This window comes from Spermophilus citellus (assembly GCF_964194105.1).
Source record: "Spermophilus citellus genome assembly, chromosome: 11".
NCBI classification, from domain to species: Eukaryota; Metazoa; Chordata; class Mammalia; order Rodentia; family Sciuridae; genus Spermophilus; species Spermophilus citellus.
In genome coordinates this window covers 125821097-125846357 of record NC_138192.1, presented here as the reverse complement: position 1 = coordinate 125846357, position 25261 = coordinate 125821097, and the positions used below count along the sequence as shown (strand labels likewise).

General features: G+C 40.4%; 2 protein-coding genes and 2 pseudogenes across 5 annotated transcripts in view; 3 read left to right on the top strand and 1 right to left on the bottom strand.

The window, feature by feature from the left end:
• Positions 1-25261, top strand: part of LOC308631066 — an 89726-nt pseudogene that overhangs the window by 5469 nt on the left and 58996 nt on the right. The gene's annotated exons all lie outside the window — the stretch shown is intronic.
• Positions 1-25261, bottom strand: part of LOC308631065 (uncharacterized protein) — a gene marked incomplete at both ends in the record, with an annotated part of 102327 nt that overhangs the window by 20542 nt on the left and 56524 nt on the right. The gene's annotated exons all lie outside the window — the stretch shown is intronic.
• On the top strand, positions 12890-20379 carry LOC308631063 (thiamine transporter 2-like; the record flags this gene model as incomplete). The annotated part of the gene is made up of 5 exons (XM_081261965.1): positions 12890-13039; positions 15628-16441; positions 17691-17883; positions 19470-19611; positions 20221-20379. The coding sequence occupies 5 exons, from the start codon at positions 12890-12892 to the stop codon at positions 20377-20379; spliced, it is 1458 nt and encodes a 485-aa protein (XP_081118091.1).
• Positions 23682-24091, top strand: LOC308631064 (trafficking protein particle complex subunit 2-like protein; annotated as a pseudogene). Its single transcript has one exon. The product of its transcript is annotated as a trafficking protein particle complex subunit 2-like protein (transcript).

The window sequence follows — 25261 nt, the reverse complement described above, 5'->3', positions numbered from 1 at the left end:
TGGTTGACTTTCTATTAAAGGCTCACACCACAGTTTTGTGATTTTGTTAGGAATATTAATACTAGATGAACATGCAAAGAATAAACATAATTGGGGAAGTGATGGTTTTAATTCATCAGCAGATGCTTCCTACAAGTAAAAAGGAACCATACGCTTGATGATACAACAGAATCCACAGTGTGAGTTTCCAGGATCATTCATTTCTACTCTTGCTGTGGGTTTTGTTGTTGTTGTTGTTGTTGTTGTTGTTGTTGTTTGGTTGGTTGATTGGAGAGCATTATTGGGGATTGAACTCAGGGACACTCAACAACTGAGCCACGTCCCCAGCCCTATTTTGTATTTTATTTAGAGACAGGGTCTCACTGAGTTGCCTTGCTTTTTCTGAGATTGGCTTGAACTCGAGATCTTCCTGCCTCAGCCTCCCAAGCCACTGGGTTACAAGCATGCACCACTGCATTCAGCTTCTTGCTATGGTTTTAATCAGAAGAAGAACTATTCAGCCAGTTTATTCAACATCTGAGCCTAATGCACACCTTTTGAAATTGTGTGAAGTGCTTTGTTTCCAGCATTTTTTTTTCAAATGGGGTGGAGGGGACATAAAGGATTATCAGTGGGTAATAGGAAACCAGATTAGTTTTCTGAGAGTCTAAGTCACTTAGAGAAACTAAATTAGATAACTTTAATAACAACATTCAAAGGAGAGCATTTTTAATTTGCATGCCTCTTTAGTTATTTATGTTTCAGAAAGACATGAATTGTTTTTTATTAGATATGAAACTTTTATTATTGCCTCATTTATTAATTAATAGCAAATAGATGTGCATGTAATCAAGTAAACCAATTCAGTAAGAAATAAGAAAGACTCAAAATTTCATTTAAATAAATCCTTTCCTTGGTCATCAATTAAAAGAAAATATTTTTCAAGAATATTTATCAAATCCATACATTTACCAGCAAATGACATAATTTCTATTATTTTTTATGGCTGAGTAAAACTCACTGGTATATACCACATTTATCAAATTTTTTATCAAATGAAAATGAAGTTTTATAGAATGGGACCATTATAAATAGATAGCTAATGAAAAATTTCATATTTGATAGTCAAAATGATTTATTACAAGTTATTTCAAATCTTCCCTTTAATTTTTTCAGTGTCTACCTTTTTTCCTCTATGTCTCTTATAATCCAATCTCCTTAGTTTGTAATATGAAAAAGTAAAATTTTAAGTTGATATGTCCTTTATATAATTGGCTATATATACCATCATTCCCCTCCATCCCATTCCTCTGGACTAACTTTTCTTATGGAACATTGAATGTACAACTTTTAAACTGGACACTCTATAATTTAAATATAAAATTTGTGTTGTTTTTTAGTATAAATTAAAATGTGAAAGGTTTTTTTAATATTTAATATTTTTTCATCTCCCACAGAACTACTAGACATAATAATTTATTTAATCAAATGAATATCTAAATAATTTTCAAAATCAAAAAATTATGGTATATTTGTCAATGAATTCATGAACTTTATTATCTTCAATTTTTGTTTTAATGTTCTTTGCTGCAAGAACTCTTTTGAAACTCTTTGTATGTGTTAAGAACTCCTGAAATTTGGGATCAGTAAATTGGAAAATAAATTACTCAGGATTTGGGAAATTTAGGTATAAAATTTCTCGAACCTTCCCTGCCAATAAATTTCAGTGTGAATTGTTGCTGTCTTGCCCTCATATTTATTGACAGACTTGGAACATATTTTAATAATAATAGTAGTATTCATAATAATATAGGAGACAATACTGTTCATAGTAAAATATATCTAAATAAATTTTAATTTGATTGAACAATTAAAATTTTTATTATTTAAATGGGGAAATTTGAGGTTATTTATATAAAAACTGTATCCAAACAGTAAGGATCAAATCTTTACCTCTTTAGCAAGAGGTTTTTTGCTTTTTTTTTAATATTTCAAAGCTTTGGTTTTTTATTGATTTATTTTTTAATTGGTGCATTATAGTTAACAAGAAAAGTGGACTTTATTGTGATATGTTCCTACATGCCATAGGAAGGGAGGAAGTTGGGTTAACTTTATTCTGCCATTTCACCCCTTTTCCATTTATCTTCCCTCCCCTCCATCCCATTCCTCTAATTCACTCCCTTCTGTTTACATGATTCCCCTGCTAGTCTAGTCTTATTTTTCTATATATGGATATCCAGTTTTCTCACCACCATTTGTTAAAAATGCTGTCTTTTCTCCAGCATACGTTTTTGGCACCTTTGTCAACAATTAGATGACTGTATCTATGTGCATTTATTTCTGTGTCTTCTATTCTAATCCATTAGTCTCCGTGTCTTTTTATGCCAATACCATGCTGCTTTTGTAATTATAGCTCTGTAACAATTTTAAATCAGGTACTGTGAAATCCAGCATCACTCTTATTGCTCAATATTGCTGTGGTTATGCGTGAGTGTGTGTGTGTGTGTGTGTGTGTGTGTGTGTGTGTGTGTGTGAGAGAGAGAGAGAGAGAGAAAGGGAGAGAAAGGTGGGGGGGGGCTGGAAATTGAACCCATGGTCGTAAGCTTCCTTGCTTTGGCTAATCTGGCTCTTTTTTTCTTCCATATGGATTTTAAGACTGCTTTTTCTCGATCTACGAAGAGTATCATTGGTATTTTGATGGGAATTGCATTTACTCTGATTATTGATTTTGATACTATGGCCCTTTTGATAATATTTGTTCTGCCTATCCAAGAACATAGAGTTCTTTTCATCTTCTAAGGTCTTCTTCAATTTCTTTCTTCATTGTTCTATGGTTTTCAATGTGGACATCTTTCACCTCTTTGGTTAGATGATTTATTCCCAAGCAATAATATAATTTCTTTCTTTCCTTCCTTCTTTCTTCCTTCCTTTCTTTCTTTCTTTCTTTCTTTCTTTTTGTTTTTGTTTTTGTTTTGTTTTTTTGATGCTATAGGAAAACTATTGATATTTGTATATTGGTCTTGTATCCTGCTACTTTGCTGAATTTATTCATCAGCTCTAGAAATATTCTGGTGGAACATTTTGGATTTTCTTAGAAAGTATTGCATGTTGTCAGCAACAGAAAATTTGCCTTCTTCTCTTCCTCTTTGTATCCCATTGATTTCCTTCTCTTGCCTGATTGCTCTAGCTAGAGTTTCGATAACTATGTGAATAGGAATAGTTAGAGTGAACGTCCTTGTCTTGTTTCTGATTTGAGAGGAAATGCTTTCAGTTTTTCTCTGCTCAATATGATATTAGCTTTGGATTTGTCATATATAGCCTTTATGACACTGAGGTATGTTTCTTCTATCCGGTACATTTTCAGTGTTTTTAACATCAGTAGGTGCTGGATTTTGTCAAAGGCTTTTTCTCCATCTATTGAGATGATTTATGATTTTTGTCCTTGCTTCTATTCATGTGATGAATTGCATTTATTAATTTGATAGGTTGAAACAACCTTGCATCACTGGAATGAAACCTACTTGATCAGGTTGTGCAATCTTCTTAATGTGCTTTTGAATGCAGATTGCTAATATTTTATTGAGAATTTTTTCTTCTGTGTTCATCAGGGATATTGGTCTGTAATTTTCTTTCCTTGATGTGTCATGATGAGCAAGAAAAGAGAGGGTGAGAGTGTACCATAGTGTTGAAGATGGTAAGAGAAACAGAACGGATAGGTACAATTAGTACAGGATTTTACATACTTTAAAAAAAAAAAAGCCAGGGTTAAAGGCTACAGAGATCTTATAATGTTCCTGTCACGTAAAATCTCTTAGGATGGTTTGATGGAACCTCCCAGGCTGGAAGAGCAGCTTGTGTTCGGGGTGGAATGGCTTGTCCCAGGGGCCAGCTGCGGGTAAGCCTGCCCTCCCTTGGGCACGATGCGCAATTGAATCTTGACTAAGGAGAATGCCCTGCACTTCTGGTGCAGCGAGTAAGCGCTCACTTGCTGTTTCCCCAGGGCGCACAGCACGCGCGCACAGGACCCTGTTCGCCCCAGCTACTTCTTGGCAGTTGCAGCCTCCTCACGCCACAGGTGTCACTGTGGGTCTGAGTCTCCAGTGCTTAATCTCCGAGAGGGCGGCCAGGTGTCTTGCTGTAGGCGGGAGTGTTAAAGTCCTCTGCTTAGATAGATGTCCCTCACCATGAGTCTCAGTGAGTACAGGGGCGCGCCATGGCTCTGGGAGTCCAGGGAGAATTTCCCCCTGCTCTGGACCTTCCAAACTGCCAGGCTGTGGCTGGTGCACTGGGAAATGGTCAGACCCAAGGGCACCCGACTCTATCATCCAGCCTGTTGCCGTCCAGAGCTGCCAGCGGGGCTGGCCAGACAGTTGTTCCTGGGCAGAATTGGGGGCTGAGGAGAAACTAGAAGAGCGGGGGTTGGGGAGAGATGGAGACTGTTGAACCTTGAAGATGTTGTTGAAAACAGGATTTTCAACATCGTGCGTGGAGACCTTGCTCCTCCGTGCACACATAGGTGGATCCCGGTCCTAGCTCTACACCCTCTCCTGCGGGAAGTGCCGTCTGGTCCAGAGGCACTAGTCACGCGGGTTTGTGGCACCATATTTAAATCTTCTTTCGCTCAGACTCAGTGCCTGTCTAATGGTCATGTCGAAAGTTCTGGAGACCTTTGTGATCCTTTCTCCCCACCCCCTGCACTCAGGAAGGGTCTTCCCCCTGCCCCACCGAGCAGCCAGGTCTCCTGGGTGTAGTTGTAGAATCTGTTTTTTCCTTTGGGATTCCAAAAGAGCGTGGTTGCTGAAGGGCGTGGACTCAACGTTGGAACTGGGGTGGGAGACCTTGCTGTGACAGGTCAGTTCTGAAGGAGGAGGAAAGGCTCCTGACAGAGGAAGAAGGAGCATGGTGACTGGGACTTGCAGCAGCTGGCAGCTGGAAAGAGCAGAAGTTCAATTTGAAGTCAGGACAACAATTCTGATTACAGAGAGAGATAAATTTAGTGCACAGGAGGAACAGGTAACCCCTTCTCTCTGAATTAGTTTAAAGAGTGTTCTACATGGCCAGACTTGCTAGACTTGTTAGCCTGTCCTAGCTTTGATTTATGGGTACTGTTTCCAATCTAAACTTTCTGGAACAGACCCAGATTCAAAGATCTTGCTCTGTTTTGTGATTATGTAGAAGTCTTGCCCTGTGCTGAAATTTGAGATTAACCTTCATAGTTGTTCCAGTAGCCAAGGTCCAGGTTGAGAGGGTTGTGTAGGGGGAAATGGTGCATTTGCTTAAAATGAGGAGTGAGTCACATGTGGTATAGATACAGACTTTAAGTTTCATTGTTTCTAATTGTATATATCCATGTAACTCTACCCCATCAAAACATAGACTATTTAATCAAACCAAAAGTTTCCCTCTTCAGTCAGTGACCCCCAATCTCAGAAATGATAATTCTGATATCAGCATAAAGTACTGTGGTTTTGTCTGGAGACTTGATACAAATATAATCATACAGCTTGTCTTTTTTGTGTCTGGGTTCTTTTAGGAAGAATGGTGTTGGAGATTCATTTGTTCTGTTCCATGTATTAAATAATCTTTGTTGAGGTATGATTTGCATATAATAAACTGTACATTATAAGCATGCAGCATATGACTTTGGACAGCAGCTTGTAACCCTCTCAACAATCAAATACTGAGCATTTTATCACCCCCAAAAGTGCCTTGTGCTCTTTTGCAATCAGTTCTTTCCTACCTCTTTCTCCAGGCAACAACTGATCAAGTTTTTATCATCATAGATTAGTTTTATTTGCTTTAGGACTTTATGTACATTTTTGTGTCTGGATTCTTTGGGACAATATCCTGTTTTCAATATTCACCCAAGTTTTTGAAGTAGTGCACTGTTTTTTTATTACTTATTGCTATTAGTTGTTAATATACATCATATTGTGTACATTCCCCATTTAATGAACACTTCAGTTGCTTCTTGTTTTTTTTTTTTTTTTGCTGTTATGAATATATGAATTTTCTTGGATAGACTGCAAATAATTTTCCAAAGAGTTGTTTACCATTTTACATTCCCACAAGCAGTGTATACAAATTCAGTGGCTCAAAGTCTTTGCCAACATTTGGTTGCTTGTCTTTTTGTGCTTAGCCATTCTAGTGGTTGTGAGATGTTCTCATCATTTTACCTTGTGATTCCTGATAATTTACTATATTTTATGAAGCATTAAGATCTTTTGCTCATCTTTTATTGTTGAATTTTAGGAATTCATTATTTATTTGGACACAGTTTTTTTGTCTAATGTCAGCACTAAGTTTTAAGTGTGAACCTTCCCTTAACATGTTTTAAAGGGTATCTCTGGATGAATAGCTGTGAAATCCAATTGATAGCGTAGTCCTGTCTCTCCCTCCCTCCCTCCTTCCCTCTCCTTCTTTTATGAATCATTCTTTAAGTTACCTGGATTGCTAACCCAGGCCTCCTCCAGCAACTTGCCTTGAGTTAAGCAGACTGCAACTCTGCTTTATTTGGATGTTTTATTCAAAATTAAATTCTCTATTTTAGTAATAAGTTGATAAAAGGCATAATTGTTGTTATACTCTGCTATCAGCTAAAAGCAAATATTTTCATTTTTAGTAATCAGACTTTTAGTTTGCTTCTGTCTGATGAGAGGCTTGACTGGTAGTATGGAATGGTGAAAATGTGGACTCCTTAGAAAATGTAACTACTAGGAAATATGCAGTGTTTGGTCATCTTCCCAGGTTGCTCTCACAAAGATAAAACTCGTGGAAGTTCCTGAGTGGTAGGAATGTTTGTGTTATTCACAATGACCCGTGGATAACTCTGGGTCTCTGCTAATGAGCTTATCTTAGAGTGAGGCCCTTAGAACTAGTCACTGGGGAGACCCAGTGATTACAGATTAAAGGGCTTGAATACCAGGAAGTGGGGGGTGGGTGGGGCTGGAGATCAAGGTCTGAAAACTCTTGAACCATAAGCATGGAAGAGCTGGTTTGCTGGACACACAGATGCTGGTGGGTTGGCACCCCTTGTAGGGAAGCATTGGAGCTCCATGGCCCCCATACCTCCTCCTGGCGTCCATCCTTCATCTGACTGTTCATTTATGTCCTTTGAAATAGTCCTTATAAAAAGCCAGCAAACCATCAGGTACAGTGGCACATGCCTGTAATCTCAGTGACTCCGGAGGTAGAGGCAGGAAGATGGTGAGTTCCAGGCCAGCCTGAGCAATTTAACAAGACCCTGTCTCAAAATAAAAAATTAAAAAATGGAAAGTGCTGGGATGTAGCTTAGTGGTAGAGCACCCCTGGGTTCAATCCTCAGTACCAGGGAAGCAGGGGCAGGCAGTAAATATGTTCAGGGGAATTCTTGGAACCATCACAGAAAATTAACTGAAATCAAGAAGGGAGCAGTGGGAACCCAGTTTATAGCCAGTCTATCAGAGGTATAGATGACAGCCTGCTTGCAGCCTCGTGGGACTGAGTCCTTAACCTGGGGAATCGGACGCTATCTGCTTTCTCCAGGTGGACAGCCTCAGGACTGGGTTGAATCAGCAGACACCCAGATGGTGTCCAAAGTGTGCCTGGTGTGAGGGGAACACCTGCCACACCTGTGGCCACAGCATGATTCTGCCCTGTGTGCAGAAGGCAATAAAACAGCTGGCTTTTCCTTCGGAACACACTAAGGCTCCTTGTGTCTTGGGACAAGTGACATCTTTTGCATATGTCTGTGGCTCAGCTGCCCAAACCCTTTGGAATTTTGAGGCTGTAAGATTATTATTTTAAATGATCAAGCTGTTGCTCTCATTTGACTGCAGTAAAGCTCTGGGGAGGAATATGAAGATGGGGTGCCCCGTCAGGCACCCTGTCTCAGAGGGCTGGAGTGATTAGTGGAGAGGGGTTGGGCTGGAATTGGGTGGAGACTGGGGATTCTAGACAGTTTCCTTGAACGTTTTTGGCATCTGGGTTGATTCTGACAGTATCTTCTAACAAACATGGGGGGGGCGTTGAAGAAGAGATTCCTTTCCACTGTCCTCCTCTCTTGGAAAGACTCAATCAGCTAAGGCTCCTCCTGGGTGGAAACCCTCCCCCACACAGGGCTTCTGGAAGCCCTCCTGTGATGCCAGTTTCTGCGGTTCTTGGCTTTTAATAGTTGCCTATTCCACACAAATGGAATACACCTAGAAATATCTGCAGCCATAGAGTTTTGTTGTGTATATAAACACAAGCTACCTACGGGTTAGGAAATAAGACCCTGTCCATATCTGAAATTTAGATAAGGTGCAAGTTGACTTAAGTTCTCAATTAAGCACATATGCTTCCCCCAATACATACGTGGCCAACACCTGAAAACTTTTATGTGCACAAGTTGGGGAAGGGTATAATGTACACAATAACTCTGTAAGTTAAAGCTGACTAAAGGAAACTCAGCAGTGGAATTAGTAAATGTGCTCTAACCTTCTCTAGTAGCTCACTTCTGGGATCCTGGCAATGACGTAGTGTGTTATGCTTCCTATTTTCAAAACAGAAGAAGAAAGATTTTTTCCCTCCATACCACAGAATTAAGATGGCCAATGAGTATATCTTGCAGTCAATGTAAGAATTAAGTTGCCAGGCACAGAGGCACACACCTGAAATCCCAGCAGCTGGGGAGGCTTAGGCAGAAGGATCATGTTCAGAGCCAGCCTCAGCAACTTAGCAAGGCCCTAAGCCACTCAGTGAGACCCTGTCTCTAAGTAAAGTACAAAAAAGGCCTGAGGCAGGGGCTCTCTGTTAAAGTGCCCCTGGGTTCAATCCCTGCCACCAAAAAAAAAAAAAAAAAAAAAAAAAGAATTATGTTAGTTTCAAATATGGTATTATTTCTTACTGAAAGGAAAAAACAACTAAAGGAAGTGGTTCAAAGTGGAAAAAGTCAACAACATGGTAATAATTGGAAAAAAAGAGAATAAAATGAACTCTTATACCAAGAAACTACAAGCATGTAAGAGGTGACATAAAAAGAAATCTGCCCAAGGTAGATGAAAACAAAGTAGTGAGAAGCCACTCCAGGCAAACTTGAACCAAGTCAAATACAAAAAAAAAAATCTTACATTTTATAGGAAAGAAAGAAAAAAATCTGAGCCTCTTACAATGAAGTAGCGTTAGATATCTTAGCAAGGAAATTATCATTCTTCTAAGAACAATAGGGAAGCAATAAAAATCTGTGGCCTTGTTTGGAAATGCCCAAAATAGACAGAGTTGGATATGGAATGGTAGGACACTAAGGTACCTGGTGTGAGGGCTGTGGCTTCTTTCATAAGGTGAGAAACAGTTACTATTCTCCTGCAGCCAAAGGAGAAAGGAAAGCCAGAGGGAATAAGAATTGTGCTGGTTTTCACATCAGAGCTGGGACTTGGACTCAGTTTTTCTAATTCCAGCCTCACTAATCTTTCCTCTTACCTTATATCAAGAAAGCCCAGGGGTATCTGCAACATTCCAATTCCATTGTTTTATATTGTGTTTTTCAGACTGTGGTGTCAAAGAAATCCAGTGAGTTGCAAGCACACTTTTTTTTTTTTTTTTTAGTGAGGCAAAAAATAGTAATTATCAGAAGGCATTACAGAGTATAGTCAAGTTTTTTTTTTCTGCAACTTTTGTTTGGGTTAACAAAATATAAACATACATATGTGGTCACAATATACACTAACATACTGTGGGACACAGTCACTGGGTTAGAAGTAGCAGAAAGCCGGGTTCAGTGGTGCATGCTTTTAATTCTACCAACTCAGGAGGCTGAGGTAGGAGGATCAAAAGTTGAAGGCTAGCCTCAGCAACTTAGCAAGGCCCTGTCTCAAAATGAAAAATAAAAGGGGCTGGGGTATTTAGCTCAGTGATAGTGAAAGGTTAATAAAATAGGTACTTGTCACTCCATTTTTCTGTATGCTTAACAAAACACTGTTGAAATCCTGAGAACTGTTTGCTAATCTTGTTCCCAGAATGTGCTGCCCCCAACTGCCAAACTGCAGAATGCACTCCCTCACTCGGTTGCAGACAAACTGCCCGCTCACCCTGACCTGTCAATGAACTTCCCTCCCTGCCCTCTCCAAGGAAAGTATATAAGCTCTGCTTAAGCTGTTCTCAGGGCTCTTTCTCTTTGCTCTATTCAAGTGAGCTCTGAGCCCCAGCATGCCGGTCCCCAAATAAACCCTTTGCTGTTGCATGAGATAGTCTCTTGGTGGTCTCTTCCTCCAACGTTTCGCCGGTCCCTTACAATAGAACAGCCTGGGTTCAATCTCAACTGCTAATAAAAATAAAAATGAAAGATGGTGACAGATATGACAGATATGGCTTCCATGTATTAGTGAGACCATAGGCTACAAGGTCCCCAGGAGAAGAGTTAATGATCTTGGTGAAGCCAAGGTTGCTGTCCCATTTAACAGATGAGAAACTGAACTTCAAGGTTCTTGCAGAATCGAGGATCTCCCTGGTCTTTCACTGATGAAACTTGAAAGAGAAGCTCACTCAGGAAAACCAGGCAGCACTTATTCTTATTCTCAGCGGGGCAGGGGTCGGGGTTGGGGTAGTTACCCCTTCTGCAGTTCTGCTGTCCCCAGCTCCCATACCTTGCCTGTTCTTAACCAAGCAGTCTGTAGTTGTTTGTTTATTCCATTTATTCAGCGTCTTCCCTGAGGGCCTACCATGTATCAGGCACTGTTTGAGACACTCAGGGTGCAGTAATGAACCCGACAATAGGTCCTGCCCTCCTGGGGCTCACACTCTAGGGGACATCTGTTATATTTTTCTGCTTGACCTTCTCAACTATATCTAGATGGGCAGCAATATCCAGAGCATAAGGAGACAAACAGTTAAGGAATCCAGGGGCCTTCTGACAGCCAGCAACCATGGGAGTAGTCCTAGGTCTCTGAGATACATGGAGAAGATGACTTGGAGTTGGTTGTCCAATCCATGGTCAGCACAGATGGACAGAATGTTCCAGATGTAGAGTCAGCACATGCCACCCCACCAAGATCACCCTTCAAAAGATGACCTTAGTAATTGACTAGCGAGGATGCCCTTTCCTGTGAGAAGTTCCCAGCAAACCCAGCAGCATCCCAGGAAGAAGAGAAAGCCCATGATTTCTGGTGTGAGGGAATAAGCCAAGGACCGTCAACCCCGATCTGCCCTGGACAGAACTTTTACACTGTCATCATTGTTCACTGTTGTCACTGGTTCCAAAATCTGATCATCTTGTTCTCTACACTGTTTCTTAAAAAATGGTGTTTACCTTATTTAACTTAAGAGAGAAACTATGCATCTGTTTGGAGCCACGTTGTGACAAAGCTGGGTAGGTGACAAGCTGTGGCGTGACTCAGCAAGATCCTATGCCTGGACACCTGGAGTTCCACCCAGGAGACTAGTTCTTCTGGAAAAAGCACCCTTTTACCTCTCTCTGGCCCACTTTCAAACCTTCATAGCCTCTGAAAGCTCTCTGGATTAAGCCACACATGTGATTAAGCCACAAACATGTGGACATGTTTGTGAAAACATTTCCTTTCCTCACTGTGAAAAGAGGGTGTCATTATTAACCCCCTGCAGCAGAGGGGAGGGGCCGCAGGAGTGAGGCCAGTGGAGTGGGGGGAACATCCTGATGGGAGCTGGGGACCCCTGGCTTCAGGTCTTAACCATGTGGTTTGAATGTAGTCATTGAACATCACGGATTTTCTATACAGTCAACTCAGAATTTGGGGAAATGATGTATTTTATAGTTGCTATGAGGCTTTGATAAGATAATACACAGAAAAGCATCCTACAACAGGTTAGTTTCCTTCTTGTGAATATTCTCAGAAGTTAACCACAATCAGGACCACCAAAAATACAACTAAGCTGAATCTCAAACATGAAGGAATAGGAATGAGTATTCTTGCACACACTGTAATCATCAAGACAAAACAAATGTTTTCAAGTTCAGCCACCATAAAATAAGGCTAGTTTTGTTTGTTTGCTGTGCGATGACAAATGAGAGCCTCTTGTGTTATATGTCTGAAGTTTGAATTTCAGGTAATTTCTGTGCTAGGAAAAAGTATAAAGTATTAATTGACTACCTGCCCACATTGAGTGGTGTGAAACCGCAGGATTCGAGAAGAGCCCAGTTATGATGAAAAGTAGAAGAGCTAGAGGTGTGGCCAGTGGTGGTGGGCTTGCCCAGCATTCACAGCCTCAGTGCTCACCCCCAAAATAAAATACAAATAAAAAAGTAATAGCCTACCAGTGACAAAAGTCAGCAAGTCAGGTCTTTGTCCAGTTTAATCTTTTAACTGAAGAATTATAAATTCTTAGAAGATGGGACATACCTAACAAATATCTTGGGTATTTATTCTGTGTCTAGCAAAATGCTAGGCAAGTACAGTCGGCTGGAGAGGTGAATGCATGAATAAACAAATGCTGCCCTGTGCTGACAGTCTCGTAATCACTGCCCAGTGGAGTGGACAGGGAGTGGAAGGTTGGAGTAGTTCCACCTGTTCTCTTGGAACTGCTTTACCTGGCCCATGTACACCAGTCTACTGGCTAGAGTTTTCCTTAGGTTCGTGCCTGTGTTGGCCCACTGCTTCTCAATAACTACTAGCTACTTATAACCATTATTGCTTCCCTCAGTGATAATTAAAAAGAAGTTAATTGACAGAGGAGGGCATGACTGACTCACCTGAGCAACATTTGAGAACACCTATTCATTATTCACTTTTTTGTTTCAACACAAATGGATGAAACTCTATCCTTTCATAAAACATGTAGAGGGTCCCCAGATGGAGCTCAGAGATAGAACAGTTGCTTAGCATGCATAAGGCTCTGGTTTTGATCCCCAGCACCTCCAAAAAAAGGGAAAAAAGGAAAGAAAGAAAGAAATTACTTAATTTTTGTTTCCATTTGATTAGCCATGGATTGTTTGAGAACTTCACGGAGCAATTCCTGGATTTATCCCACTGTGATCCTCTGTTTATTTGGATTTTTCTCCATGATGAGACCCTCAGAACCATTCCTTATCCCATATTTATCTGGACCAAATAAAAATCTGACCAGCACAGAGGTAAGTTAATAAACATACATATCTTAATGGACTTCAGTTTTACAGGACTTGATCAAGGACATAGGTCTCATTTAATTTGAAAACCTCAGTGAGTTCCATTTTCATAGTACTCGTCACACAATAGAGTTATGCTTCCTCCTCACATTTGCAAAACTGGGCAGCCAAGCATGTTACCTGTATAATAGTCCTGACATTAGTCTCAATGCATAGGAACCTTTCAGATCTTTATTGACTTTATTATACTTACCCTAAAAAAAAAAAAAAGTCAATTCTAAGCACAGGCTCTAGTCCTAATGAACTGGAAGGCTATCTAATAGAAAATTTAAATATAATTATGCATCACATAACAAAGCCATCGAAGAATCTACATGATGGTGGTCCCATAAGATTGCAACAGAGCTGAAAAGGCTGAAAACTTCCTTTCATCTAGTGATGCCATAGCCAACTTAAGTCACAGCACAATGCATTACTCTTGTGATTGTATCAATGTGAGTATAAACAAATCTACCACACTGCCATCCATATAAAAATATAATGTGTATAATTGTGTACCATATGTAGTATATGTATTTTTTCTTCCTTCCTTCCTTCCTTCCTTCCTTTTTGCTGTGGATTAAACCCAAGGTGCACTTCCGCTTACCTATATCCCCAGCCCTTTTTCTTAAATTTATTTATTTATTTTTGTAGTTGTAGATGGACATCATGCCTTTATTTAATTTGTTTATTTCTGTATGCGGTGCTAAGTCTCAAACCCAGTGCCTCGCATGTGCTAGGCAAGCGCTCCACCACTGAGCCACAGCCACAGCACCCCCCAGCCCTTTTTTTTATTATTTATCGTGATTGAGGCTCTCACTACGTTGCTCAGGCTAGCTTCAAACTTGAAAGTCAGTGAGATCACAGGCATGTATGTGATGCCTGGCTATAATAATAATTCTTTTAAAAAAATCTTTATTTATTTTTATGTGGTGCGAGGCAAGCACTCTACCATTGAGCTACAGCCCCAGCCCTAACACTTCTTAATAATAATAAGTGATGTCCTGGTTTATGCATTTACCACTTTGTGGTTTTTAATCACTGTTTTAGAATATAGTCCTACTTGTAACAAGACAAGTATGGAATAGCATGCCCAAGACCACCAGCAGCAGCCTCCTACATCTTTATTGCTTGTGTGTGTTTACGTATGTCTTGTTTGCCACCATCTCTTGACCACATCTTTTTCTCTTGAATGTAATTTAATCTCCTGGAGTTTTGTTCATCATGGCCTGGGAGCGATAGGCTATACCATATATACGACATACCTAGGCATGTAGTAATCTATGCCATCTGGGGTTGTGTAAGTACACAAAGAAAATTGCTCAATGAAAAGTGCTCAGTGATGCATTTTTCAGAATATGTCCTCATTGTTAAGTGACACATTCCAGATTTCTTTAGGTTGTTATTCAGTTTTAAAACTATTTAGTAGGGGTTGCAATTGTGGCTCAGTGATAGAACTCTTGCCTAACTTGTATGAGGTTTTGGGTTCTATCATCAGCACCACATAAAAATAAATAAAATAAAGGTATTGTGTCCACGTACAACTAAAAACAATTTTTAAAAAATTATTTAGCAGCAGGTGAGGCATTAACAGCTTTCTCTCCCAGCACTCCCTCCTTCCCTAGAAAGCCAAATTCTCTTACTTAAAAGATCTGTCTCACTGGACTTGGGTGGCACATGCCCATAACCCAGCAAACTGGAAGGCTGAAGCAGGAAGGTGGCAAGTTCAAAGCCAGCTTCAGCAACTTAGTGAGATCCTAAGTAATTTAGCAAGATCCTGTCTTAAAATAAAAAGAGCTGGGGATGTAGCTCAGTGGTTAAGCTCCCCTGAGTTCCATTCCCAGTACCCTCTCCCCAAAAAGATTCTTTTTCTTTATAATGAATGCAACCAGAAAATGTCCCCACCGGCTAGAAAAGTATCCTGGGCTGGTTTTACCACCTCCAGCCACAGCCATGAAAACGTTATGGGTGGCTCCACCTAGAGGGCTGATTGGTGCGGGTTTATTGGTGGTGAGGTGGCAGGGCTGAAAGGCAAGCCTGTTCTGTAAAATCACTTGCGGTAAAGGTCTCAGTACCCCCAAGCAGTTCGACAACAAAGGAGCCAGGGATGGTAGTCACACCTGTAATCCCAGTGAGCCATGACACATAGACAAGAGGATCACAAGTTCAAGGCCAACCTTCTGGATTTAGAGGGACCTCAAAAGTAGTGTCCAGGGGTAGCTTTTTAACTAATACACTTAACTGTACATATTATTAAAACTTAAATTTACTATAAAATAAAATTCTGATTACCCACTCTCCCAATATATTCTCCTGGGATAGTGTAAGTATATAAGTTAGGTAGGATTCCCCTGCCTTTCTTTGGTGGAGGGAAAGGTTCTGGTTGTTTTTGGACCCCCATGGGAAAGGGGAATATCTTTTAGAGGTTACCTTAAAAATCTCTCTTCAATCATTGATTCCACAAGAATATCTGGTGAGCTACGGAATGTGAGGTACTCACTGCAGGTCCCCTAGAGATGGCCGGGCTCATGGTCACGCTGTGTCTCACTTTGCAGATCACCAACGAGATCCTTCCTGTTTGGACCTACTCTTACCTGGTGCTGCTGCTCCCCGTGTTTGTCCTCACTGATTACGTCCGCTACAAGCCGGTCATCGTCTTACAGGGGATAAGCTTCATCGTCACCTGGCTGCTGCTCCTGTTTGGCCAAGGAGTGAAGATCATGCAGCTTGTTGAATTTGTCTATGGTCTGGTGTCGGCCACCGAGGTGGCCTACTATGCCTACATCTACAGTGTGGTCAGCCCAGAGCACTACCAGAAGGTGAGCGGCTACTGTCGGAGTGTCACGCTGGTGGCCTACACAGCGGCCTCGGTGCTGGCCCAGCTCCTGGTTTCCCTGGCAAACGTGTCCTACTTCCACCTCAATGTCATCTCCTTGGCCTCTGTCTCCATGGCTTTCTTCTTCTCACTCTTTCTGCCAATGCCCAAGAAGAGCATGTTTTTCCATGCAAAACCCAGCAAACAAGCTTCTCAGAAGACACCAGGACAGAATGCCGTCCCAGAGGAAGCCCTTAGAGGTGACCAAGTAGCCCACCAAGAAGCAGGCACCCTTCCCAGGCATGGGGAGGAGAGCCAGCCCAGCAGCCCCAAGCCCAAACATGAGGCTTTGAGGAGCTGCGTGCAGTGGTTCCAGGATCTGTGGGAGTGCTACTCCTCAAAGCGTCTTTTCTACTGGTCCCTGTGGTGGGCTTTTTCCACAGCGGGTTTTAACCAGGTTTTGAACTATGTGCAGATCCTGTGGGATGACAAGGCCCCATCCCAAGATTCCTCCATCTATAATGGAGCAGTAGAAGCTATTGCAACATTTGGAGGTAGGTAAACATCACTTTATCTTCCTTTGATGGGCTACATTTTAAATTCATTTCTCCAAGTACTAAACATTTCCAGAGTGGTAAATAATTAGCTCTGTTCATAAGCATGCTATTTTTTTCCAAGATTGGAATATTCTGGAAAAATGGGAGTATCATAACCTTTTACTTAATGTTTAGGTATAGGTAAAAGTAATTCGAGATCTCAGAACTTAGAACCAAATAAATTGTTATTGAATTCCTCAGGCTCCATTTCATCATTTGGACAAGTGACGTAGTATTCCTTGTTCTTTCAGAATTGTTTTTAATATCAAAAGGAAAAAGATTTGCCTAAGTAATGAGTTTTTATAAATTATTTTAGAAAATACATTAAGGCTTCCAAAATCTCACTGAAAGAGTTTTGTCAATGATCTAACTAGTACTCATCCCAGCAATCCTGTACACCACCAATTTTTAAAAGTAGTTTTATGTTTTTGTTTTTGTTTTTTTTAAATAAGACTTGGAAGAGGTGTGAGAGTCAAGACTCTAATATCAGAGACAAATCTGCCTTTGAAGTTTTTTCTACAATAAATATTTACAGCCTTGCAAATGGAAACTTAAATGTCAAATGAGGCTTTGAAGATATTTTTTAGGAAGTGAGGTTTTTCCACACCCTCATCCAAAAAGTTTCAGAAAACTCATGTGGTCTTTGTTTTGTTATTGTCTATCTTGGGGGGGCTTCAGTGTCACTCCTGAAAACCAAAACTGTGCCCAAATTGCCTCATTGGAATGATTGCTCCTACCTTCCAAATTCTTGGGGGAAATACTCCTTTGTAGATATGGCCCATTCTTAGATAACATATGGGAAAATTAATTCATCAATTTTCAGTCTTTTGAAACTTAAATGCCTTTTACTTTGTTAAGGAGAACCACAATTACTAACCCTAATTACCATCAATTATCCAATCTCTTGTCGATTATCCAATCTTCCTGCTGTGAGTAGGAACGTTTTTGGACCCTCTGCCTAGTCTAATGCCTGGTATGTTATAGATACTAATTTAAAGTGTATGACGAAGTAACTGAGAAATAGGAAATGAAAAGAGAAGAAAACCTGGATGAATAAGGATAGATCTTCATTCAGATAGATCACATAATTTTGGTGAAAGCAATGTATTCATCTTTCAGAATTGCTCAAGAGCCAAGTGTTTGAGGTGTGTTGACGGTTTCTGTGTGCAAAGTCAGTATGTTGATCTTCCCCGTGTTTTGTTTTCAGGGGCCCTGGCTGCCTTCACAGTGGGTTATGTGAAAATCAACTGGGATCTCCTGGGGGAGATGGCTCTGGCCATCTTCTCCATGTTCAGCGCAGGGTCTCTGCTCCTCATGCATTACACACTCAGCATCTGGGTGTGCTACACTGGCTATTTGGTGTTCAAGTCCAGCTATATGCTTCTCATAACCATAGCAGTGTGAGTATTACCAAGCATTTTTTCCTCTCTTTTATTCCTGAAGTTCCTCTGAGAACTTCAGAAGGATTTTAATCAATTGCAATATTGAATGTAATTGCAATATTAAAACACAATATTGCAATCAATTGTGACATTTAATGATTGCAATATTTACTTGCAATATTAAATTTAATTGTAATATTAAAACTACTTAATTTTAAACCCAATGCAACCAAGTCATCTTTCTGTTTAACCATTTGTTATCTGAATATTGCTCAGATTAGTCATTCAGGAAAAAAGTTCTGCTACCTTCTAAATCAAAAGCAATGATACATTGTCTGGTTTCAATGATTTTTTTTTAATTTCCAGCAATTCTTCGTGATAAAACAGAAGCAATGGTACATTATCAGGGTTTTATTTTTTATTTCCAACAATTTTCCATAACAAGGTGTAATGTGATTTAATTTTAAATGCTGAAGTTTAGATTTCATCCCTAATCTCATTTAGCTGCTTTAGTAATTCCAAGCACATACTTTTCTGTGAACCAAATATTCTCGGGAAATTTATAAAAAATTGAATACTGAAATAAAGTAGATAAAAATATTAAAAGAAACATGTGGTTGCCCTGATACATGGAACCAAATGATATTTAATTATTTCTCAAAGAAGATCTCTGGGATATAGAATTTCCTATAATCTTTGCATTTTTTTCAGAGAGATGTTTTAGAAAATGGCTAAAGAATGATATGGTTCATATAAGTATAGTTAAAGCTGGATACAGGAAATGTGCTTTAATAGTAACTAAAGAGATGAGAAACACTTGAATTTCAAAGTGCATGAAAAAACGTTGAAGCAACTTTATCAGGTTGATTTGTTTTTAACTTGTGAAAAGTCTTTGATAAACAATTGAGGAGACATTGAGTTAGAGCTGCAGGAAAAGCATCATGGGACAAAGGAAGGAGAAGAAACAAGTTGGCAAGTTTATTTTCCCCTGTGTTGCCCTGGCTTAATGGATAAACTCTTGTCTGGAGGTTTTCATTGTTGTTTTTTAAGGTGAAGACTTTAAGATAGGACTCCGTTTTTTCTTTACATAAAAAAAAATTCAAAGTCCAAAACCTGTATTTCAACGAATATAGTAAGAGTTTAAAAATCTATATAATTACAAATTAAATTCAGATTTACTCAATTGTACAAGCACTCAAGGTCTGGATCTTCCAAAGAATAATTGATACACCAAACTTTGTCCATGCCAGCAACAGCAATTAGCAGTAAACAGATAATACTAAAAAAAAAAAAAAAAAATTCACTGGAAACAGTATCTAAGATCAGATGACAGCAATATTCTTGTGTTATGAGAATTTAGGACACTCAGGAACTCAGTATTAATTTCTGGCAAGCACTAAGTTGGATAGGAGGACTTTTCCCATGTTATCCTTAATTCAGCCTTTAATGATATTTAATTCCTTTGCTCTGCCTGTCCGTGTATACTGAAGGATTTAGACAAGAAGTACAATTAACAACACTGTGTTCCCTCCAGTTGCTAGCTTTTAAAGGTAAGACTCTCCTGTATCTTGTGGTTAAAATACTTGTCTGACATCTCATGGTAGATTTCAGATCGCGGTGAACCTAAGCGTGGAGCGCTATGCCCTGGTGTTCGGAATGAACACCTTTATTGCCTTGTTGATTCAGACTGTCATGACTGTGATTGTGGTGGATCAGAGAGGGCTCAACCTGCCAGTCACCACGCAGGTAAGCTCCAGGACTTCTGTTTTCCTTCTCATGTAGTTGCTGGGAATGTAGAATAACTAGGTTGCCTCCAAAGTTCTTCAACAGCTAACAATATTTTGATTTCTTAAATTCCTTGGCTAGGCAAACTTAAAAACATACGATTCCTTAATTATATTATAACACCATGAAGGTCGATATTTACCTGGGTAAGGGAGGTAAGAAGTAGCCTTGGGATCTTAAATTCTTCCTTACAGACACTGCACATAAGTCAGGCCTGGTGGCACAAGCCAAGAGTTTGAGACATAGCACAAAACACTATTCCAGACTCCAAACATGGACACCTAGATAAATCGGTAGGATGTAATGTGCTTTCACTATTGATAACAGCAGCTGGGATTTGAGTTTAGACAATCTGCCTCCAAACCAGTGACTCCCTATCCCTGAATTGCTTATATTTTCACACTTGATTCTTCTAAGATAGAAGAGGGGATTGTCTAATCAACATGACCCATCCTCAGATCCTGGGTCTCAGTTTCCCCATCATCCAAGCAAGCTGACAGCATCATTCCACGATGTCAATGACATAGGTGGTCAGATTTTATATGTGGCTGATTATTCATTTTTCTCCAGTTTTTAGTTTACGGGAGTTATTTTGCAGTCATCGCTGGCATTTTCCTGATAAGAAGCATATACATTCTCTACTCTGCCAAATGCCAAAAGGAAGTACAGAGCCCAGCTCGGCCACAACCAGAGGAACCCAGGAACGTGGGCATGGCGACAAAGCTCTGACCTTATTACATCAACTGTGGTGGTTTTCAAATCAGTGAATGGAAAGGCAGGATTTTGAGAAGGAGAGCTTGAGACGGGTCGCCACACATCGACACGGTCTGCAACTATGGGCTCCAGGGAGCCTTTTCAAAACCACAACACAAGCTCAGCTTTGAAGCAGATGTCTGTGAGCCCAGCTGAGCTGTGTGTAGTCAGCAGGACTCATCACAGACGAACAGCCCATGTTGGGGACCCCCTTGAATAGCAGTAACTGGAAATTCTAGTTCCAGTCACTTGTAAGAACATGCAAACGGCATGGAAACAAACCATAATCTTGGAGGTGATGTTCCTGTTATTGAGCAGATATACCAACTGTGCTGACCTCGTTGCTTGGCTTAGATGCGCATCAGATCTAAGTATTCAACACCTGGGACATTGTCTTGTCTGGTGAGCCATTTTTCTTCCTCTTCACATGAGTATGTCTCTGTTTCAATTCTGCAGTTCTCTGAGAGAATAACAAGATCTGGTCCCATTTCTAAGGGCTGCTCTTGGACTTTGAAAACAGTATTATTCACAAACTATGATTTGATGATTTTTCCAATTTAATTTTTTTCATAATTATTTTTTATTTTGTGCTCTGCTGAGATTTTGTGTTGAAACTCTACCTCAGGAATAGCTCTGTATACCCCTGAATATTCAGGGGAAGATAGTCACATGAATTCTCAGTGGCCTGGGAGAGGCAGGGAGCCTCCTCCCCACCATGACCCCAGATAGATGTGGTAATGCTGCATCAGTGGGATATCTAAAATAGAACACTGTACAGGGAATTTCCAGGAGGTTTCTAGCAGTATTTATATATATAAATATATATACACTTGGGGGAATTAAACACCTAATTTGTATTTATTTATTTTTTATTTTTTGGTGCTGGAAATTTGAACCCATGGCTTCATACAGGCTAAACGTGAGATCTACCACCGAGCTATACCCCCATCCCAGAAACACTTAATTTTTAAAAGGCAGAGCTTGTGCTAAATAAAGTGCATTTAAATTTTTTAAAGAGACCAATTTTTTTTGTTGTTGGAATTCTGCTGTAAGTTATCTGAACATATCCACTACTTGGAACTTACAGTGGAGACTGTGATGAGCAGTCAGACATTGGGAATAAAGAACACTGACGCAAGATTTTATTTCAAACACACTTCATTACAAATCTCAAAACTCATTCACTAAACTGAAAATAATATTCAGTCCCAAACTCAACATAGCAGCTCCCCTTTATCCAGTTTTGCTTTCCCTCATTTCAGGCAGGTCAGCTACAGTCTGGTAAGTAGAAAATTCCAGAACTGAACAATTCATACACTAAATGCGCATGAATGGTGTTCCAAGTAGCATAAATCAAATCCTGGTCTTCTCTCTGTCCTGCCTGGGACGTGAATCAGCCCTTTGTCCAGCATATCCATGGAACTCACCCAGTAGTCACTCTACCAGAATTATCCTATAATCATGACCTCAGGAATAAAAGGGTTTGGGAAAGTAATTTAGTTTCATAAAATATTACCAAACTGATTTCTAATGAGGACATTATAATTGTCAATCTGCTCACCTGCCATTTCAATCCTGGATCACAGCCAAAATATACAAAGCCTACCTTGGGTTATTCATATAGTAATCATGTATTTCTGTTGTTGTTGTTCTTTTATACATGACAGTAGAATGTATTTCGACATATCATACATACTTACAATATAACTTTTCATTCTTGTGGTTGTATATGATGTAGAGTTACATTGGTTGTGTGTTCATATATGAATACAGCAAAGTTATGTCCAGTTCATTCTACTGTCTTTCCTATTCCCATCCCTCCATACTTGCCCCCATTTTTCCCCTCAATCAGGTGAACCTCCCACTCCTCCCTCCCCCCAGCCTACTGTGAGTCAGCATCCACATATCAGAGAGAATATTCAGCCTTTGGATTTGGGGGGTCAGCTTATTTTACTTAGCATGATAGCCTCCAATTCCATCCACTTACAGGCAAATGCCATAATTTCATTCTTTTTTTTATGGCTGAGTAATATTCAGTGTGTATATGTACCACATTTTCTCTATCAATTTATCTATTGAAGGACACCTACATTGGTTCAAGATCTTAGCTACTGTGAATTGAGCTGCTGTGAACATTGATGGCTGTGTCACTATAGTATCCTGATTTTAAGTCCTTTCAGTACATGCCAAGGAGTGGGATAATTGGGTCAAGGATTTTCCATTCCAAGTTTTCTGAGGAATATCTATACTGCTTTTGCAAGTGGTTGTACCAATTTGCAGTCCCACCAGCAATGTAGGAGTGTACTTTTTTCCCCACATCCTCGCCAACATTTATTGTTACGTGTATTCTTTATAACTGCAGTCTGACTGAAGTGAGATGAAATCTCAGTGTAGTTTTAATTTGCATTTCTCTACTTGCTAGTGATGTTGAACATTTTTCCATATATTTGTGGACAATTCCTATTTCTTCTTTTGTGAAGTGTCTGTTCTGTTCCTTAGCCCATTTATTGATTGGGTTATTCATTGGTCCTGCAAGCAGCCAGATTGGAGGGGGAGAGGGAGATCCTGGGGGTTGTCCCCTGTGTAAACCTCTTTCCATGTTTGATTTTCCCCTGGCCACTTGGGCTAACTGTATCTTGTGTAGTGGGGGTTGACCAGGCCTGTATTTCAGGCCAACCTTGGATTTGCCGGAGTCAGCTCCCGCAGCTGGCCTGTACTGTGGCTGCAAAATGATTCATTCCTTCCTCTGTCCTCTGCACGCCACCTAGAGAGATGGCAGCTTCTTTCCCACACAAGGATAATATCCAGGCAGTTTAGTCGGGCAATGTCCTTGATCTCTCCATACCCAGATGAGCCTCTGGCCTCCTAAACATTCAGATTCCTTTCCTTCCCTTATCTGTCCACTATTCTCATGGAGGGACCACTCCTTTCTAGCCAGGCTGAGACAGCAGCTGTACCGATGGGGATTTCTCATTTATGTTATTATATCGAACCTTCTGAGTCCCTGATCTGCTTTGAATGTCCAGTTTTAAATTCCAGTAAATCTCCCCACCCTTTTCTTGTTGTTGTTTACCCACCTTGCTGAGAAGCTGCCTGTCTGCTTTCTTGGTTTCACTCCATGGATCAGCCAGGAAAGCGACCTCCTCTAATCTGCCATCTTGAAAACTGATGTAATCATCTTTTTACATAGATTTTTCTCTGTGAAAGAACAACTGTATCTGAGATAGAGGTGTGACCTCAAAGAAGTATGAATACATGATGCTTATTTTGCACTTATGATGGTGGTGTGTATCGCAGTGATCGCCAAGGAGAATTACCCTCTGTACAGAACCCCCATGGAGAATGAGCTGAATTCCACTACATGGTGCACACCTCCATGGATGTGGCAGATAAGATGATCTCCACCCTGGGGAAGGCCCTGGTGAACCAGAAGGAGCCCTACCTGGGCCTGCTCTACCCAATAGAGGACTATAAGGCATATGGCTATGTGACCAACTCCAAGGTGAAGTTTGTCATTGTAGATTCCTCCAACACAGCCCTTCCAGACAATGAAATCTGCAGCATGATTCGGAAGCTGCATAGCTTCTGCACAGACATGGTGTGCAACCCCTTCTACAACCCTGGAGACCGCATCCAGTCCAGGGCCTTTGACAAAGTGGTGACGTCTATAATGATCCAGGTGTGCTGAGCAGAACTCTGCACTGAAGAGACACAGCCTGTGCAGAACTGTGCTTAGAGATCTCTGCTTTTGCCATTTGTATCCTGAGTGTTAGGACCTGCCCTAGGGGCTGGGTGGGGCTTGGCTTGGTGCCTCTCCACTAAAGGCCTTTCAAGGTGAAAAAGAAAAAAAAGGCTGACTTTCTTTTAATCTCCATAAATAAGATTAAGTGAGCTTCATGTAGTCTTACCTGTTCATCTCTCTGTACAGACAAAAAGAAGGCAGTAGGCGGTTGAGATCTGAAACATTCCAAGGCTTTGCTTGTATCTGAGATTGTAGGGTCTGACCTTGGTCTTTCAAATGGTGCTATTACCCTTGATAGAAAGGAAGTCTTTAATAAAGATATTGCCCGCTAGAGAGGCACGTGTTCTGTTTTGAAGTCATATCACTATGTTTTAACAACATTATAAGGTACATTATCCACTCCTAGGATTTGTCCCAATAATCTGAAGACCCTGAAATACAAATGGGAGAAGAAAAGGTGCATTTCACTAACTTTGAAATAGAAATGTCACTTATATCAGTTTTGTGGAACTGACTGCCTGGCAGGGGAGCATAAGAAATGTGCCCCCTTTTCCAGGTACTGTTCCCCTACCCCAAATCACCCTTCTTTGTTTGAGTGATCAGCCACTTGCCCTGTTACCACCAAAATAAGAAAACGCTCTGCTCGACTTGATTAGTGTGTGTTAAACGAGCAGGTGTGTCACTTTCAGGTACAGAATCCAGGTAAACCGGAGAGAGTATATGTAGAACGATCTCTGATTGGAAGCCTAAATACCACCACCGGGTTGGTTAGACTAAATGCAAGGCAGGGAGGTGCAGTTTGCAGCAGAAGCTGAAATTTGGATACAGTTGCACTCCAGAAAGCACAAGGATGAGAAGGATTAAGTCAAAACAAAGGACCAGCTCAGCCTAGATTCAGCCCCTGAGAGCTGCGACAGCCTTGTCCATATAGGGGGGCTGACCATGCAAACTCTTCCGCTTACTTCTTTGTCCTTCACACCGCTTCTATCCCCAGAAATTTTAAGTTATAGAGAATATCAACTTTCATTCCAGCATTTGAAGTTCAAGTGTTCAATATAGAGCTTAAGGATCTGTGGATGCTGCGGCTCCAGCACCTCTTACCCATCCTGAACTGTG